The following is a 19,394-nucleotide window of genomic DNA, read 5'->3' on the forward strand; positions in this document are numbered from 1 at the left end:
TACTTACTGATGTAAGAAAGTAGTCGTTACATGAGCCATGTCAGGGGCCTTTGGCGGCTCAATAGTAACCCTGACACCAGGGTTGACGAGGTTCGTACTCCACCTCACAAACCCACACGATAGAAGAAGAAGGGTGCCTTTCCACCAGAGATGTGCTATGCAGCTATGCTGCGAAGATGTATAAGCTGCGCTACGAAACTACGTGACCCTTTCCACCAATACTAAGCTATGTAGCTGTGCGATGAAGATGCGCTGCGAAGATGCGCCTCCGCAAAGTAACTGTGTGGACATACTGTAGGTACTCTGCTCGGAAAATAGCTAAAGTATGCATCCATAGCACTCATCCTTCCATATAAATAACATATCTTAGTTGACTCCGTTTCCACCGGTGCTATGCTATGTGCACCAATGAATGTGGTTGGTGGATATCAAACGCATCCGTAGCATAGCACATCTCTGGTTGAAAGGCACCCTTAGTCACGCGTTCTTCGAACAAGGCTACTACGAAACGAAATTGTTGTTAGTGAAACCGTAAAGAATCCTGAGGGAGATGACTCATGATTCTGAATTAAAATCAAGTGGCATTTACCATCGCAAAAGTATGAAATTGAAAATTGAAAGACGGAAAATTCCATGGAATCATATTCTGAATCATTCCTCAAAGTTTTGCGTTCCGATGTCACTACAACCTGTATAATAGAGATGAGAGGCAGAAAGTATAAGTACCTCGTCCTTAAGCAGCTCGGTGAGTCCCGGGCAGTGTTCGAGTGTGATCTGGTTGAAAAGACCGATCCTGATGATCTGCCACAGCAGGCCGAGCACCAAGTGTGGCTTGCCTGTTAACAATAGCGTATTTGACTGGGTCAAAGGTAAATTATAAAACGCTAATCTAGAAATGAATCTATAATTATTAGAAATGAAATAATAGTATACAATTAAAAATTACATTGAATAAATTCGTAAAAATAATATAAAAGCAAATTATACTTAGTAAGTATTTAAACGTTACATGAGTCATGTCAGGGGTATTTGGCGGCTCAATAATAACCCTGACAACAGGGTTGATGAGGTTGGTAATCCACCTCACAACCCACACGATAGAAGAGAGAAGAGTTTGGCGGCAAGGATATGCTGCCGCCAAAGGATCGACGATCCAACAGTGTTGTGTTGGTAGTTGTATATATGCGTCTTGCTGTGTAAACTTCGATACCGCGTTTCACGACCGCTTGAAAACTGCATTATTGAATGTGGCGCCATCTGTTGCATGTGAGCGGAAGTAGGTGGCCAACTAGTTGGGTCCGCTACAGTTACTAATATTTACGTTTTATTGTAGAGTTTGCTAACATTATGTTGTACATACCTTTAGCGAGATCGTGTGCGTCGATGTTGACAATGTTGCATCCGATAGCTTGCGAGGAGACCAGAGCTAGGGTTAAGTTTTCATGCTTCGTGTATAAAGTCAGGTTTTTCTTGTTGATTGCTCGCTCGTCTATCGTGTCGGGGCATGAATGGTTTATCACTTTGCTGTAAGAAGAAAATGTGAGTTTTAGTGATCTGCGAAATAGGGCTACTGCGATACAGTGGAAACCCTCTCTCTCTTTATCGGGGGGGAATCTCTTTGTTTAAAGATAAGCTTACCTGTACTATCTGTTTTCTTTGTATGTTCCTTGTGTCTGTTTTATTGTGTACAGATAAATAAATAAACCTAGTGCAGGGCACGCTATTAACTTGTATTAATTTTACTTTATTATGTAAATAAATAATTTTTACTTTTTTTTATTTTTTTACGAACGTCTGTGGCTCTATGCCGAGGTTTTTCTTGCAGCTACTTTTCCTCGGCTATACAAAATGCGAGAAGTTGCATCCAGAAAATTTCGGGATCTCGTGGGTTTGATATTTCCAATCCCGCGGGATCTCGAATTTGCGATCTTGAGTCGGGATTGCATGCCCTATTGCGCATGTTAGCCCGGCTGGACGCGTAGTACAGTCATGGGCAATATAATGTACCCACTTTAGGACTCTGTCGCACTTACATATTTGACATTTAGTGAGACTTACAGTTTAATTTGTCAAAAAAGTTAATGTGACATGGTACCAAAGTGTATACATATTAATGCTCGTGACCGTACAGGTTCAACAGGTCTTACCAGAGTATGAGCCCGTCTTTGAGTTTCTCGTAGAGCTGCTTGCCCTCTGCGTCTATGGGCAGCAGGTGCCTGAGGTCCGGGTCGTGCTCCAGGTTGCTGTTGATCCACCCAGAGAACGCCATCTGCTCCTCTAGGCGCACCGAGTGCGTCGTGCCTGGAAGAATAGTCACCAGTAAGTCACAGCTTTATTGGAACTAAAGAAAATACATGATTCTCTATAAAAACCTTATGGTTTAGCTGCTTATAATGGTGTTAGTGACACCGTTACCGAATACTGAGAGTGATGATTCTGGTCATAGATATCAAGTGGAATTTTCCGTCGCAAAACTCATGAAAATGTTAGTGATTTTTTAAATTATTTTCAGTTCCATACTTATGCGTATAAATTAGGGCTTCGGCGAAATTATCTAACTGCTTTAAATTCAAATTCAAAAATATCTTTATTCAGTAGGTAACATAGTTACACTTTGAATCGTCAGTTTTACATAACGAACGTCTCATCCGCCTAAAACTACTGCAGCTTCTCACAACCTGTATAGCCGGGGAAAAGAAGCTGCAAGAAAAACCTCGGCACAGGGCCCTAGACGTTCTTTAAAAAAATAAAAATAAACATAAAACATAAAATATTGGTATACAATTGAGTAATTTAGCTGCCTAATATCAGTTCTCAGACAGTTAATCCCATGCATTCATATCTTCTAAATAATCACTAACTTTATAATAACCTTTTTTGTAAAGTTTTTGTTTAACTACTGTCTTAAAACAGTTGAAAGGCAAATTCTGAATGTCAATGGGAATCTTATTGTAAAAACGTATACATTTAGAGACGACGACCTAAAGGAAAAAGTCAGGTCGAGTAAAAAAATACAACGACATGAAAAACATAGTGGGTTAATCCATACTAATATTATAAATGGGAAATTGTGTGTGTCTGTCTGTTTGTTTGTCCGTCTGTCACGGCAAAACGGAGCGACGAATTGACGTGATTCTTCAAATGATTGGTTAAACGGTTGGAGAGTGACATAGGTTACTTTTGTCTTTTTCTAACCCCCGCACTTCCCTAAAATGGGGGATGGAAGTTTGTATGGAGCAATCCGCAATTTTCAAGGTTGTAGGTGCATAATTTTTTTTTAAATCTGCCCGAAAGTACTTCAAAGGGGGGGGGGGGAGGGGGTGAAATTTATATTAAAATTTAATATTTTTATATTTTTTATTTCTTTTTATTTTTATTATTTTATATGGGACTTGATTCGATTAATTCGTTTAGTTTAGATTTATGATATCTGGACTTTTAAGAAATAAGACAATCGTTTTGGTTTTGGATTTAGATTCTGTTCGAGTTCTCTTCTGTGTTCTAAATCAGGAAACGGGAACCGTGTTACCCCGAATAAGCCGCGGGCATAAGCTAACTTTTAAGAACTTACCATCGCTGGAAGCCTCACTCATACCACCAAGATGCTCCAAATTTTCTTTTTTACTGACGGCCTGCTTGAATGTGCTGGCCACCTGGAACCATAAAATAAAAAAAATATATTTTAACAAACCATACTAATTGTAATAAATATTTTATTATTATGCTTATTGGTGTTAATTCCTGTAGGCTGCTGTCAAATTCTGTCGGTATATTGGCCGATGTAAATTTTTTATATGGTTGTTTCAGATTTCTGCCTAAAATTGACGTGTGTTACATAAATTGTATGCCAATCGATCACCTGTCCCGTTCCTTTTCAGCAGATAAGAAAATGACAGGTATAACTTAAAATAAGATTAGGAGGTGTCTGCAGGAATCAAAGCTATTTAGCTGAATGTTGTAAAATAATATCTAGCGAAAATGAGTTTTTTTTTTTCTAGAAAAAGGAATATGGGAAATAAAAAGTCCAATATATAACAACTCGTTATATCCTTGCCTAAGGTTCTATTCTAAGAGAACGCATAGTATAGAACCAATGTGTAGATTTACGTTGATGCTCAGGCGCTATGCCTGTCGATTACCTGTCCCTTTCTTTTTCACCTGATAAGAAAATGACGGGTATAACTTAAAATAAAATTAAAAAGGGCAAGGGGCCTACATCTACGTAGTCGGTCCCAAAGTTCTGTCATATATGAAAATAGTGATAAAATAAAAAGTACCAATAAGTTTATAAAAAATTATATATCAATTTAAAGTATATTTATTAAGAAATGAAAATAACTTAAAATTATTCGAAATGACCTCCCTTGTTTTTAATAACTTCCCTCAAACGCCGCGGCCAGTCATCTATCGCAGCACGCACCATATTCATGTCTATTTCAGCGACGGCTTTAATTATGGCTGACTTCAGGCTCGCCAAATTTTTGTGGGGTTTAGCACAGACCTTGTTCTCTAAGACCTGCCAAATTTTATAATCCAGAGGATTAAGGTCCGGACTGGAGGAAGGCCAATCTTCGTGTCTAATAAAGTCAATTTTTTGATGGTCGAACCAGGCTTGAGTAGTTTTGGCTTTGTGTGCAGGCGCAGAATCCTGCTGGAACACGAAATGATGTCCTGAAAATAGCGTGTTGGGCAGATCTTTGACAAGCCGATTCAAAACCGTCTCTTGGTACACTTTTGCACTGGTTTTGACACCTTTTTCGCAGAAATGAACCTCCGTTGGCCCATAGTAAGAGACACCTAACCAGACCATCACTGAAGATGGATGATGCCCATGTTGAACCCGCGGAACTTTTTTTCCTGCTTCTTCAGAGTTCTCTGCGTACACTCTATCGTTTTGCTTATTGTACTTTTCTTCTATATCAAAAATTTTTTCGTCTGTAAAAAGTATGTCACGGTGTCGGTTTCTCGCGTACCGTTTTAATAACAACCGGGATCTTTTGAGTCTAATTGCTTTCAGGCGGGCATTAAGTAAGTGTCCACTCTTTTTCTTGTATGCTCGCAACTTAAGGTCTTCGTTTAAAACCTTTTTGACTGTTTTTCTACTGACCCCCATCTTCTTCTTCTTCTTCTTCTTGTCGTTTCGATGGCATTAGATTTCTTCAGCCCAGTATTCCGCCACTCGAACAGCATCCTCGGTGGCACTCATCAGCCCCTCTCGCGTGCAGGTATCAGGGCACGCGGGGCAAGTTATCAGATGAGCCATAGTCTGTGGCGTAACACCACACACGCAGCTCAGATCCGACCCGATGAGAAAACCCCACCTGGACAGGTTATCTTTACTTCGGCCAACCTGTGTGCGGAGTCTATTTAAAGATTTCCAGGTCGGCCTGGTCAGCTCATAACCCGGTGGAAGGTTCTCCGAGAGGGGGACAAATGGAGTAGGTAGCGTCGCCGTCCTGCGCCAAAGACTGCATCTGGCTTGGGAAGCCTCACACTCAGCCGGTTCGACAGCCTTCAAAAAGCTATTACGGCTCTTGAGCCTTTGATGCACTGTGGGGTACTTATGCATAGGGTGACGAGAGTCCAGTTCAAGCTTAGCCCTTTCAACTGAGCTTGCAACCGTTCTGCGAACATCTGGTGGCGCAATTCCAGCCAGTGGATACAGCATCTGTACCGGGGTCGGTTTGAGACAACCAGTGATAATCCGGCATGTTTCGTTTAAGGCTGCATCCACTAGCTTTGTGTGGGCGGAGCGGCTCCACACAGGAGACGCATATTCGCCGGCTGAAAAACATAAAGCCAGACCAGTTGTTCGCAGAACTTGAGGCGAAGCTCCCCACTCCGTTGATGTTAGCTTATGGAGAAGGTTGTTGCGGGCCGTGACTTTATGCCTAACGCTTTCACAATTCTTCTTGAACGTTAGAGATCTATCGAGCGTTACGCCAAGATATTTCGGGAAATTGGTGTGGGCAACTGGAGTCCCAAGCCAACAAATGTTGAGCTGACGGCCCGCTTGTCTGTTGCGGAGATGGAAGGCGCACGACTGAGTTTTAGAGGGATTTGGCTTCAAAGCGTTCTGTTCATAGTAACCACTTAGCACACCAAGCGCAGTGGTCAAGTTTGCTTCAACCTCCTCAAAGGATTGTGATTGGGAAGTCAGGGCCAAGTCGTCAGCATAGAGAAAGCGGGATGTGTTTGCAGTTGAAGGCTGGTCGTTCGTATAAATATTGAACAGCAGCGGGGCGAGTACACTGCCTTGAGGTAGACCGTTCTTCTGAGAGCGCCAGCGACTTTTATGTGAGCGTAAGCTGACCTGATACCTCCGATTATGGAGGAGCTCGCTAAGGATCCTCACAAAATCGCGGTCCCCGGTCATATTTCCTACCTTCCAAAGCAGGCGCTTAAGATTAACAGTGTCATAAGCTGCTGAGAGATCGACAAAGACAGCGCCTGTTACCTTTCCAGCCTCGAAACCATCCTCAATATGTTGAGTAAGTTTCAAAGTCTGATTACAACAAGACTTACCGGGCCTGAAACCCGCTTGCTCCGGAATCAATTTAGGGTCTACGAAACCGGAGAGACGAGTCAGAAGAAGTCTCTCGAACAGCTTGTAGGTGTGGCAAAGAAGTGAAATGGGTCGGTAGCTTTTTGGGTCGTCTGCAGGTTTGCCTGGCTTTGGGATTGCTATTATCCTGGATTTCCTCCAGATACTAGGAATCTTAGCAGTGATCAGGCACTCATTAAACATCTGAAGCAACCACGACACAGCAACAGGGCCTAAGTTCTTTATCTGTTCGACAGATATGTTGTCAACCCCAGAGGCTTTGCCACACTTCAGTTCCCTGATGACTTTTGTAATTTCTCCTAAAAGGAAAGGCCTGCTTATGGAATCATTCGGAGTTGTGGATTGGCTTGCCTTCGGAACTCTGCTAAGCCGACGAGGGGGTTTGCCATTTAGAAGGAGTTGATGAGCAATCTGATCGGCTGTGACTTGGCTGGGTGACATAGGTGGCGGTGCTTCATTAGTGAGCTTCCTAATGGTGGTCCAAGCTTTCTTGCTGTTGTGTGTCATATTGATGTTTGTGACAGTATCAATCCATCTACTACGTCGGCCTTCACTTACCTCCGTTAGCAGCCTTTCACCTGTTTCTATGGTATCCTCTGAAAAAGGATCACAATTGTAGTGGGTTTCATACTCCCTCAAGAGCGCGGCAGATTTGCGAGAGAGCCCAGGGATGTAAAGTACTCGGCAAGCTCTTGGGATGTACTTCCGGGACCTGATCTTGACTTCATCCATAAACTGGTCATAATTCTGCGGGGCAGGTGGTATCTTTAGGAGTGCATCATCAATGGAATTACGATACTGCTCCCAGTTAGCCTTTCTGTAGTTGAAACGACGCCGGTAAGGCGTTGCTATGGGTCGAACTACCGGCTGAATGCCACACATAATAGGCCTGTGCTGGGTACGAGGGATGGGTGTGCTCACTGTTTTGGTGCATTGAGAGGCGACATTTGCACTGACAAAGATCAGATCTGGATTGTATCCTCGTTTCCATCGGCCGCTGTTGAAAGAAGCCGGTTCTTTGATACTGTGGATCAATGTCAGGTCTTGAGTCTCTGCCCATTCCTCGACTGCTTCACCATCTGCATTTGTAGCATTGTAGCCCCAGTTGGTACTATGGCTGTTGAAATCGCCCATAACAATTTTAGTTTTGTCGTTATTGAAATTGGTAGGTGGAACAAATTGGAACGGTGTATTCGGGGGCTTGTATACTGAAGTCACAGTACAGTAGCCAATGTCAACTGTTATAATTTCGACTCCATTATCCGATGAGTACTCAACGGAAGTGGCGCTTATACCGGGAGCAACAAACACTGCGTTACCGTGTTTTGGGTGACAGATCTCGGCGATAAGCGTCAGTCCTGGGATGTAGGGCCGGGATTGATTGGCATCTCGGTGGGTCTCTTGCACACATAAAATGTCGCATTGTGTGCTACGACACAGTTCGGAGAGTATCTCCGACTTGTCCCGCGAGAAACCTTCGATGTTAATCGAGATGACGCGCAAAGCCGGCTTCGAGAGTGGACTGACAGGGTGACTCTGAATTGCCATCGTGGTGAAAGGATTAGCCAATCCGCGCGGGAAATATTCGCGAATTGCCCAGGGTGCGCCGGACGTAGCAAGGAAATCAGTACGTCGCTCGGGGAGGCTCCTTTCGTGCACCCCCATCTGCAAAGCCATCAGTTTCTGTTTTCGGACAGGATTTCTTCGTATGCGCGCCTTTATCGCTTTGATCACTGCTGGTGTTCTTGCGGAGCGAGGCCGGCCAGTTCTTTTCTTGTCCTCAACACTTGAGACTTCATTATACCTATTTATGGTACGATACACAAACCTAAGTGTTATTTTCAAATTTTTGAGCAACTTGAAAATGGTACTCGGCGAGTGTCCACAGCGATGCAACGCTAAAATTGCGATTCGGTTTTCTTTCAAGGTCCACTCCATCGTAATAAATCACGGCAAATGATCATTTTTTGTTTTAAAATAATTGTCAAACATTCAAAAATGGAACGACATAAATTTTTTCTAAAAGCATGTTCGAAATTTAAAAATAATGTGCCTGTGACAGAACTTTGGGACCGACTACGTACATTGTAGAATGGCAATAGTTATTATTGAGTATATACTTTGAGAATAGCTCGGTGGCGCAGCGGTTAACGCGCTCGGTCTGCGATTGTTGAAGTAAAGCAACTTTCGCAGAGGCCGGTCATAGGATGGGTGACCACAAAAAAAAAGTTTTCGTCTCGAGCTCCTCCGTGCTTCGGAAGGCACGTTAAGCCGTTGGTCCCGGCTGCATTAGCAGTCGTTAATAACCATCAATCCGCACTGGGCCCGCGTGACGGTTAAAATAAGGCTTGACCTCCCTATCCATCCATAGGGAAGGCCCGTGCCCCAGCAGTGGGGACGTTAATGGGCTGATGATGATTTATTTTATTTTGTTTGGGGAGCTTACAGCTTAATTCACACAATATTACACTTAGTAGGAAGTAAAGGCCAATTACAAGCTACCACAAATAATGATGATGATATACTTTGAACCTTGGGGGAAGACAAGCCAATTTTTACTGAGTAGTGACCCCACAAAGGTTGTGTTCCTCAACCTACCTCTCTTTAGAAATCCTGGGACTTGCACAAAATTAGATTTAGTTCACTTCGCCTTTATAATCAACTCTTTCTCCTAATTCTATTTTTGAACGAGCATTCACGAGAGAAAAATAAAGCTCTTATCTTATTCATCCCATTAACTTCAACAATAACAATTCAATTACATCTTGTTATCTGTTTGACAGTGACGTGCTGTGCTCGAGAATATTCCCAAAGTGCGAATGTTCCTGTTGTAAAAAACTCTTTAATCGTAACGAAACTGGCTTATTTTTGTTTTCAAAACGTTCTTTGTTTTACTGTTATCGTAAGTTGAACCTCTTTTTACATAAATTTTGACTGCCTCTGTGCTCCAGTGGTTGAGCTCGAATCCCGGTGGGGACATATCGCAAAAATCCCTAGTGATCCCTAGTTAGGTTATAGGTTTGATCACTTGATTGTCCGAAAGTAAGACGATCCGTGCTTAGGAAGGCACGTTAAGCCGTTGGTCCAGGTTACTATTTACTGATGTAAGTACGTAGTCGTTACATGAGTCATGTCAGGGGCCTTTGGCGGGTCAATAATAACCGGAATAGTAACCAGACTGGAGTAGTAACCACACGATAGAAGACATAAATTTTGCATATAGTAACCAGGGTTGATGAGGTTGGTAATCCACCTGAAGAAGACTTAAATCTTTATACTGCAGGGATTTTTTTTCCAAAGCGGAAACATTCACATCACTGATCTTTGACCTCTATAGTTAATGTAGATAATTCATTATTGATATGACAGGGTTAATCTGTCGACACAATATGAACCATTGAGCAACCGTAGGGTTCAAATAACTTGACATTGATTTATTTATTACTGATTTATTGGTTGGCTGTTAAACTCTTTACTATTACAGATTGCGTCAGATCGGACCAGACATTAAGCGTTAATTTCATAAGTCGTCAACTTATAGCGAAACCAAGCAAGCCATTTAAAAAAAAAATCACATGTGATTTTTATTAACCTGGCAATAGACACGTTAGTTTTAATGCAGGTAACAAATTGTGGTCTCAATTTTCACCTGGATTGAAATTAGTTTAAAGTTATCGTATTTTTGCTGGAGAAAAGCACATCATTACGTCCTTCGAGTATAACATAATTGAGTCACAATACCTGCCGAGCCTTCAGATTGACACACAGCTCCTCGAACTCTGCGAGCGAGCAAACGAACTCTGCGAGGTTCTGCATAGCGTCTTCGTTGGCGTTGTTGAGATCATGCTTCGTTGAAAAGAAACTACTTAAGAAGGTACAATACCTGCTAAGCATTCAGATTGGTACACAGTGCCTCCTACTCCGCATGCGAGCAAACGAACTCTGCGAGATACCGTTCTCCCTGGCGTCTCCGTTGACGTCGTCATCGTCGTGCTGCTTTGCAAAGACACTACTAAACAAGGCACAGTACCTGCTGAGCCTTCAGATTGGCACACAGCTCCTCGAACTCTGCGAGCGAGATGCCGTTCTTCCTGGCGTCTCCGTTGACGTTGCCGTTGACGCCGCGGCCGTGTTTCGACGAGCCGTTGTCGTAATATTCCTCGATCATGCAGCGGACCTGCAAGGATAAAACAAAAGTAACATAAGCTCACGACGAATTGAGCTGATCAGAGGTACATTCAACGCAAGACGAACTAAGTACCCACACCTCAGCGAGCTTTCTGTTGATAATTTCTATAGATATTATAGTTAATAACAAACCTTCCATTGTGGAATTTTGTATCCGACACTGTCTAATGCGTCTTTTAGCTCCTTCAAATCTATGAAGCCATTGCCGCTTGAGTCGATCTGAAACAAAAAGTAAGCACAACTTATTATACTTGTAAATCCATACTTAATAATTATTATTATAAATTAGAATGTGTCTCTTGTCTTTTTCACGCTGAATCGATTTATATTAAACTTGTTATAAATATAGTTTGAAACCTAGGGTAGTTTTTATGTTTATGTTTGGTGGTTGGAGCAGCGTTAGGCTTACGAGCTGGAGGTCCGGGTTCTATTCCTGATAAGGACATTGTCGAAATCAATTTGTGAGATCGCCCTTTGTTTGTCTAGGACATTGCAGACTTGAATCACCTGATTGTCCGGAAAAGTAAGATGATTCCGTGTTTCGGAAGGCGCGTCAAGCTGTTGGTCCTGGACTAGCCCATAACACCTCCAGGAACCTACAGTGGAGCAGCGTGGTGGAGTATGCTGCATACCTCATCTGGTTGACTGAGGGATCGCCTGTGCCCAACAGTGGGACGTATATGGGCTATTTATGTGTGTTATATCGATTATTGTAACAGTCGACTATACACAGGCATGATTTCACTAATCTTCCAGCATGCGTGTACTTTCATTGAAAGCGTGTGAGAGTTTTTGCGATGCACCTCCACACTCGACTGCGCACTGACAGATCGCTATGCAAATTGATTTGCTTATCACAGTTGTCAAACGGTTGTATTTTGTATTAGCTAAGGCAAGAATGACCAAGATTGCTTACACGTAGTCTTATTAATAACTCTTATAAAGTTCTACTTTTTTGTTTGATGCACGAAATATAGTAAACTTTGAAAACAGAGAACATTCTATTTTCGAATGTCTTTTGTTTGGTAACGGTTTAACGGGCTCTCGAGTAATACCACAGAGAAAAATAAAAATACTACCAAAAATACCAAATAAACGAATTAATTCTACCAAAATGATATACCAAAGTACTTTTGCTTTTAAATTCACATAGTGTATTTAATAAGTTTAATTAGTGCCACATTTAAGACGTTATGAAAGTGAAATTAATACTTTTGATCTTTACACTGGCCGGCGTAACATATGGACTGAATTTATATGGACACTACACATTGTAGTCTTACGGTTTTCGGTCTATTTCGGTCGAGATGACCACTGACTGTACAATAAGTTACGGTCGCATGATTCGGCCTGTTAATATTAAGTTGTTAATTTAAAAGTTCTGTTGCTTTGAGCCGTATCGCCGTCTATTATGGTCGAGTCAACTGTGTTAGTGAAAACTGCACTTGAAATAAATTAATAACTCATTGGTGCAAGTCCGGTACCAGGGTTCGTCTAGTGGTTAGACCATTAGGTTCACGATCTGGAGGTCCGGGTTCGATTCCCTATGGGGACATTGTTGAAAATCACTTTGTGACTGTCCTTTGTTTGGTAAGGATTTTCAGGCTTGAATCACCTGATTGTCCGAAAAAGTAAGATGATTCCGTGCTTCGGAGGGCACGTTAAGCCATTGGGCCCGGCTATTAGCCGTAAAAACACCTGCACCAACCCGCATTGGAGCAGCGTGGTGGAGTTTGCTCCATACCCCCTCCGGTTGATTGACGGGAGGCCGGTGCCCAGCAGTGGGACGTATATAGGCTGTTTATGTATGTTATGTATGAACTTTTAATATGTTATGTGTTGCATTATGACTAATGATATACGCAACAATATTGACATTTGTAAAGATAACAAGTAACAAAATTAGGCCAAGGCGTTTCGAAGACGACGAACCATGTAGAAAAGCCTGACTTGACCGAAATCGGAACCGTAAACAGCTGTGTGAAGAGGGCTTAACTTTAATTAAATTTGGCCGTATAAGCATCAGACCGTGGTGTAAGGTAAACCAAATACTTTAGCTAAAGGTTGAACCGACCCAACCTTGATGTACCATATTAAGTACATACATATATACAAGCCCAACTAATATATAAAATGCGAAAGTAACACTGTCTGTCTGTTACGCTCTCACGCCGAAACTACTAAACCGATTTTGATGAAGTTTGGTACATAAATAGATTAGCACCGGGCACAAATCCTGGAAACCACGTAAATCGTTCTTCTTCTATCGTGTGGGTTGTGAGGTGGAATACCAGCCTCATCAACCCTGGTGTCAGGGTTATAATTGAGGCGCCAAAGGCCCCTGACGTGACTCATGTAACGACTACATACTTACATCAGTAAGTAGTAACCGGGACCAACGACTTAACGTGCCTTCCGAAGCACGGATCATCTCACTTTCGGACGATCAGGTGATCAGCCTGTAATGTCCTAACCAAACTAGGGATCACAAAGTTATTTTTGTGATATGTCCCCACCGGGATTCGAACCCGGGGCCTCCGGATCGTGAGCCCAACGCTCAACCACTGGACCACGGAGGCCGTTATATCCACTATGATGCCAACATTTTCATACAAACTCATAAAGTCAAGTTCAGTGGTTTAGCTAGAATTAATTTAATTCGAACTAGTGGCATTGCGATGTAAGCGCACAGCCGAGGAATGGAATGGGCTGCCGGCGTCGGTGTTTCCTGTATCTTATAACCTGGGGTCCTTTAAATCACGGGTGAATAGGCATTTTCTGGGTAAGCTCGTTCCAACGTCGATCTCTTCTTCTCCTCGTGGAAGAATGAAGTCAAAAGCAAACCCATCTTAATTAAAAAAAAAATCACGCGTTCTCCTAACAGGGCCATCATGGATTCACGGAATATGTTTTTATGTTAATTATTTAGCGACAAAGCAAAGAAAGCTTGTTTATTATAAAAACGACTTATGGCATGAATGAATAGGGGTTTAATTTAAACAATCTTATTAAATATGAAGGTTTGCCTCGACTTATAAACATTATAGTTTTGTCATTGTATTCAACGATAATACGTCTTATTGTGAAAGTAAACATAAGTTGGTAAGACCGTCTATGTCTTAAGTAACAGAAAAAAGACGATTGATTGAAAACTTGTTAAGTGAAAGACGTATTGCAAGTTCATCATTTATATAGATAAATTACATCTATTGCTTAGAAAACATTTTTTTTTTTAAATCAAATTGTTTTTCTTTTTCCTCTTGAGAGATTGAGAATATGTGGAAGGTGACTGAAGTGGCAGTGGGCGGGGGCCAGTTCGTAGAACAGCCGACGAGGCCGTAAGGTTTTCGAGTAGCTACTGATGACCTTCTAAAGGTCACGGGAGAACACTAGATGCGGGCAGCAGAGGATCGGTCATTGTGGCGCTCAGAAACCCCCCCAAGTGTAATACCCAAAGGCGATAAATAAAACTGCTATGATCTTCAGCGCGAATGTTCATCACTGATATGCACGTTAGGTGAATAAATAAATTTATCGATACACTATGCTTCGATGTATCTACTATGTACTATGCTTGCGATGTGTGTACATCGCGAAAATACTAAATTGCGATGCAGGATACTGCGGTAGATCAAAACTTGTGTAACCAAGTCCAAGTGTAACCTGGCCTATGTCCAGCTGTGGATGATTTTCCGGGTGATTATGCTAATGATGGTGTAACGAGCTTACCCAGAAGGTGCCTATTCAGTGTTGCCTTAAAGGGCCTCAAGTTATAAGTTGAAGGGAACGCCTATGGCGGAAGTGCATTCCATTCCTTAGCCTTAAAGGATGAAGCGAAGTGCGTGGTGCAATTTTGGATATCTCAATCAAGTATGGGCGGCAAGGTAGCGCGTCCGGACCCGGTAACCCGGTTAATGATTCATCATCATCATCTTCCTAGCATTAACCCGTTTTTTTTTCACAGGGACTTTAGATTTAACAAATCTGGTTTTTTACCGGACCGAAAGGTAGATGTATAGCCATTTATCATGGCTGAGTCAACTGTGTTAGTGAAAGCTGCTGCTGGTATTAAATAAAAAATTAAAAAAACAATGTGGACTAAATTTTTACCCGGATTGGAAATTAATTGAAAGAAATCGAGGAAGAAATTTTGTTCAAGAAAATCACATCTGTGGGGTTAAAATGGCCACATCGAAGCTATTCATCTAAGAAAGCAATATTGCTATTTGACATTTGTTTGCATTGCATTGCGCACTTACTTTTATATGCGCAAATGTCAAATTGCAATATTGCTTTCTTAGATGAATTGCTTCGATGTGGCCATTTTAACCCCCCAGAAAGTGATTCGTTTTCATTATATGGATATTTGTATGTTTCTTATAAACTCATCGATTCTGCACCCAACAGAGAGCTAGTACCTAAAAAAAATATACGGTCGAATTGAGATTCTCCTTCTTTTTTGAAGTCGGTAAAAATTGGCCACATTTTGTCATTCTGCGCCTTTGACATTGTGCGCTTTTGACAATATGCGCTTTTGACATTCTGCTCTTTTGACAATTTGCTACCACTTGACATTTCGCTCTTTTGACCTTATGCTTCAAAACGACATTTTTCGTTGTATAATACCAGATGTAATCAACTTAGAATAATGCTAATAAGGATTCGGTCTGATTCACTTAGACTTAATTATAATATGGCACACATGTTAAGATTACCATTTTATTATGATTACGTCATGATTATAATCGCGAGGCGCATGATTCATCTGAAGGTTAAGGTCGAAACGGAACGTATTTTAAGATAACAGAAATGTTACTTTACTCATTGGTTTATATTACCAACTAGCGGACCCTACAGACCTGTGAAAAACGGGAGATGGATGCACGGGGGGGCTACGGAGATGATGGACTTGTATATCTAGTTTCATACTGAGGAGCTCGGTGGCGCAGCGGTTAACGCGCTCGGTCTGCGATTGTTGAAGTTAAGCAACTTTCGCAAAGGCCGGGCATAGGATGGGTGACCACAAAAAGAAAGTTTTCATCTCGAACTCCTCCGTACTTCGGAAGGCATGTTAAGCCGTTGGTCCCGGCTGCATTAGCAGTCGTTAATAACCACCAATCCGCACTGGGCCCGCGTGGTGGTTTAAGGCCCGATCTCCCTATCCATCCATAGGGAAGGCCCGTGCCCCAGCAGTGGGGACGTTAATGGGCTGGTAATGATGATGACTGGAGAGCCCATCATACTTTCTGCTTCCTTTTCAAAAAAAGAAGCCAATTTCAGAGTATGTGTAGTCTCTTCTCTCTTCTTATCGTATGGGTTGTGAAATGGAATACCAACCTCATGAACCCTGGTGTCAGAGTTATTACTGAGCCGCCAAAGGCCCCTGACATAGCTCATGTAACGACACATACTTGCACCAGTAAGTAGTAACTGGAACCAACGGCTTAACGTGCCTTACGAAGCACGGATCATCTTACTTTCGGACAATCAGGTGATCAGCTTGTAATGTCCTAACCAAAGGGGATCACAAAATCACTTTGTGATCACTGTGTGATTGAGTGATCGTGAGACTAACGCTCAAACCACTGGACTACGGAAGCCGTTATGTGTAGTATAAATACTATTTAAAAGCCATTTTCCATTCACCAAGTTTAAAACTAATACCCGTATCACTACAATTTCATAGCAATTTACGACTAAAACTATAAAAAACGAGCGTGAACACAAATGTTATGTAACAAATTAATTGTAATATTCGATAACCTTATTCCGTTATTAACTGTAATTGATAACTGACCTGACCTATTAATTTGGTCACATGTTATGTTATGACACATTTTTAAACTAGTTAAGAGGTCGTTCAATTATGTTGTGAAAAATAACGTGTTATTAATTTTAATAAAACTAGTTTTTGACGCGTGTTATGGACTTTCATAACGTTTTTCTGGAGTGAAGAAAAACCGTAGCGTTCAGCTGTTTAGTCATTTTGCGAAAGGTTCGTTTTGTGAAGTGTTCATTTTGCGAAAGGGCGTTTTGTGAAGTGTACATTTTGCGAGGGCGTTTTGTGAAGTGTACATTTTGCGAAAGGGTCGTTTTGTTAAGTGTACATTTTGCAAAAGGGCGTTTTGTGAAGTGTACATTTTGCGAAAGGGCGTTATGTGAAGTGTACATTTTGCGAGGGCGTTTTGTGAAGTGTTTATTTTGCGAAAGGGCGTTTTGTGAAGTGTATATTTTCGAAAGGGCGTTTTGTGAAGTGTACATTTTGCGAAAGGGTCGTTTTGTGAAGTGTACATTTTGCAAAAGGTACATTCTGCGTTTAAATAATAATAATAATAATAAAGGCGTAGGGATGTGACGACCCCATCGCCCCCTGGTGAATTCATCAGCGAAACTGGTGAATTCAACAGTGCAGTCAGTCTCCGCAGGCCAGCTTGTGGCGAGCTGTTGGTGAGTGACGACACCACGGAGCTGAGATCCCCCGAGAGTCGGTCAGGCCCTCCGTCTCCGGCTTGCCTTCACTGGCCGGCCGGAGTGAACCCCAGCGGGGGCCGCAGGACTCTCACCTCTGGCTTGCCTTCATTGGCCGGCCAGAGTGGGGCGTTAGAGCTATACGCTCGCAGGGTGGAAGTGAAAGATACATAAGTCGCGAGTTGGTGAGGCGGGTAAACCGCCTCGCAGAAAGCGGTGTACACCTCTCGACACCCTGAGCTGCTCACGACCATGTTGCTGCCTTGCAGTCCAGTCGCGTCGGCTAGATAGGTGGCCCATCCAGTGAGTGGCGAGTCACCGCCTGCTCATTGTATCCATGTTACCAACATTGGTCGAGCAGGCGCCATAGTCCCCCATAGCTCCAGTATCCCGGTCCACTAACCCCCAACCCAATAGCCCAGTTCCCTTTATTCCCATAATCTGCAATAGTCCTACACAAACCGGGGATTGTCTTTGGGTGCACTCCCATAGTGCATACAGGGATAATCGCCGGTTGGTGTCACACAACATTTAGATTAAATTGTCTTAAGGGGCCTCTACGTGTTGGCTTCGGCCCCACGCACGCCTTCCAAAAGTCCGGGCCTCCATAGGCCCGAGATATGAAAAAGACACACAAATAATAATAATAATAATATCATTTATTTCAGGCATAAAAAAAAACCCATATACAAAAATAAAAGATACAATAAAATAAAATTATACAATAAAAATGATATAAAATAATTAAAGGGCTTGACTTATCTCACCTCCCCTACTAGCCTAAATTTTTTAGCCGTTAAGGACTGTCTCCCTCGCATTCAGCACTCGGGAAGAACGACATTGTATGGAGTGTCCGAACTGTGTCCATACGGTGCATCAAATGTATTTGTATCTCAACTCACCTTACTATGCGAGCGTGTGTTTATGTAGCTATGTATGTAATGACGTATATTAGTTTATGACATCATACATCAGAAGTACAAGATGTCCTTCTCTACGTCAACCATTTCTGAACCTTAACGATCGAACCATAACGTCGATCATCATTTAGTCGTGATTCATATTATTACATCATAATACTTCTTATCTGAATATAGTCTAGAACATTCGATAGTAAATATATTCGTAATCGTTTTTGAGACTATTGTTCGATTAGGTTAATTTTATTGAGATAGTTTTGAAAATATTGCTTTTTAGCGTTTGTTTGTAAACTTTTTTGACGTTACGTTTTTTTAAGTGCGTAGATCGCGTTGTATTCAGACAGAGGTATAAAGGAGTATATTCGCCAGCTATATTCTAATGCCATGTTAAGCCGTTGGTCCCGGCTATTAGCCGTAAAACACCTCCACCAACCCGCAGTGGAGCAGCGCGGTGGAGTAAACTCCATAGCCCCTTCGGTTGATTGAGGAGAGGCCTGTGTCCGGCAGTGGGACGTATTTAGGCTGGTTATGTTATGATTTTATGTAATGCTTCTTTAGAACATTCTGGAGAAAATTACAATCATGCATCGAATCGTAAACGAGTGCACTCACAAAACGCATTAAACTCGAGTACATAATAATGACATGCACACGTGTGCAATTCAATTGAACAAAGGCTTTCTCTTACAAGATAAATCGCATTCAATGGAATGTTTTGTAAAACGTTATGAACGTAACGATGAACAGTTTAAAATCAAAACAGTATGTATTATTGGAATTTATAGACAGACAGAGTTACAACTCGTGCCCGTAATCTCTAACGATAGAACGTCATGACACCAAAACCATAGAATAAGGAATAATACTACGTATAGAACGGCAACTCTCCGCTCCCCACCAGCGGTTGAGCTAGGTTTACCTCACCCCTCCTCGAACATAGTTTTGACTTGAATCGTGAAGGCTGCGCGCGGTTCGTTGTTTTTAATTTTTATCAATTTAGTTTATATGTTCGAATTTTGAAATTGGACGCCGACGTTCTTTCGTCTGATTCGAAATTTTGATGTCACAGTAATTGCCCGTGCTGGCTCGCCTGCGCGGCGGCTATAAATATCTCCCTAGCGTTATCCCATTTTTCACAGGTTCCGGCTACCTAAACTGAAGATTGACAGGTCCATTTTTTAACAGAAGCGACTGCCTGTCTGACCTTCCAACCCGCGAATGGAAAACCAGCCCAATACGGGTTAGGTCACATA

At 42.1% G+C, this 19,394-nt stretch overlaps 1 protein-coding gene across 2 annotated transcripts in view; it reads right to left on the reverse strand.

Moving 5' to 3' along the window:
• LOC126377841 (plastin-2) overlaps positions 1-19,394 on the reverse strand; it is a 62,380-nt gene that overhangs the window by 15,532 nt on the left and 27,454 nt on the right. For both annotated transcript variants that reach the window (XM_050025811.1, XM_050025812.1), the window contains exons 2-7: positions 10,886-10,972; positions 10,596-10,742; positions 3,572-3,653; positions 2,148-2,301; positions 1,361-1,524; positions 727-836 (exon numbers count right to left, since the gene is read on the reverse strand). In XM_050025811.1, coding sequence (XP_049881768.1) covers positions 727-836; positions 1,361-1,524; positions 2,148-2,301; positions 3,572-3,653; positions 10,596-10,742; positions 10,886-10,972 — 744 coding nt within the window. The remainder of the gene's footprint in view (positions 1-726; positions 837-1,360; positions 1,525-2,147; positions 2,302-3,571; positions 3,654-10,595; positions 10,743-10,885; positions 10,973-19,394) is intronic.

The sequence above is a fragment of the Pectinophora gossypiella genome, chromosome 24 (genome assembly GCF_024362695.1).
Source record: "Pectinophora gossypiella chromosome 24, ilPecGoss1.1, whole genome shotgun sequence".
NCBI classification, from domain to species: Eukaryota; Metazoa; Arthropoda; class Insecta; order Lepidoptera; family Gelechiidae; genus Pectinophora; species Pectinophora gossypiella.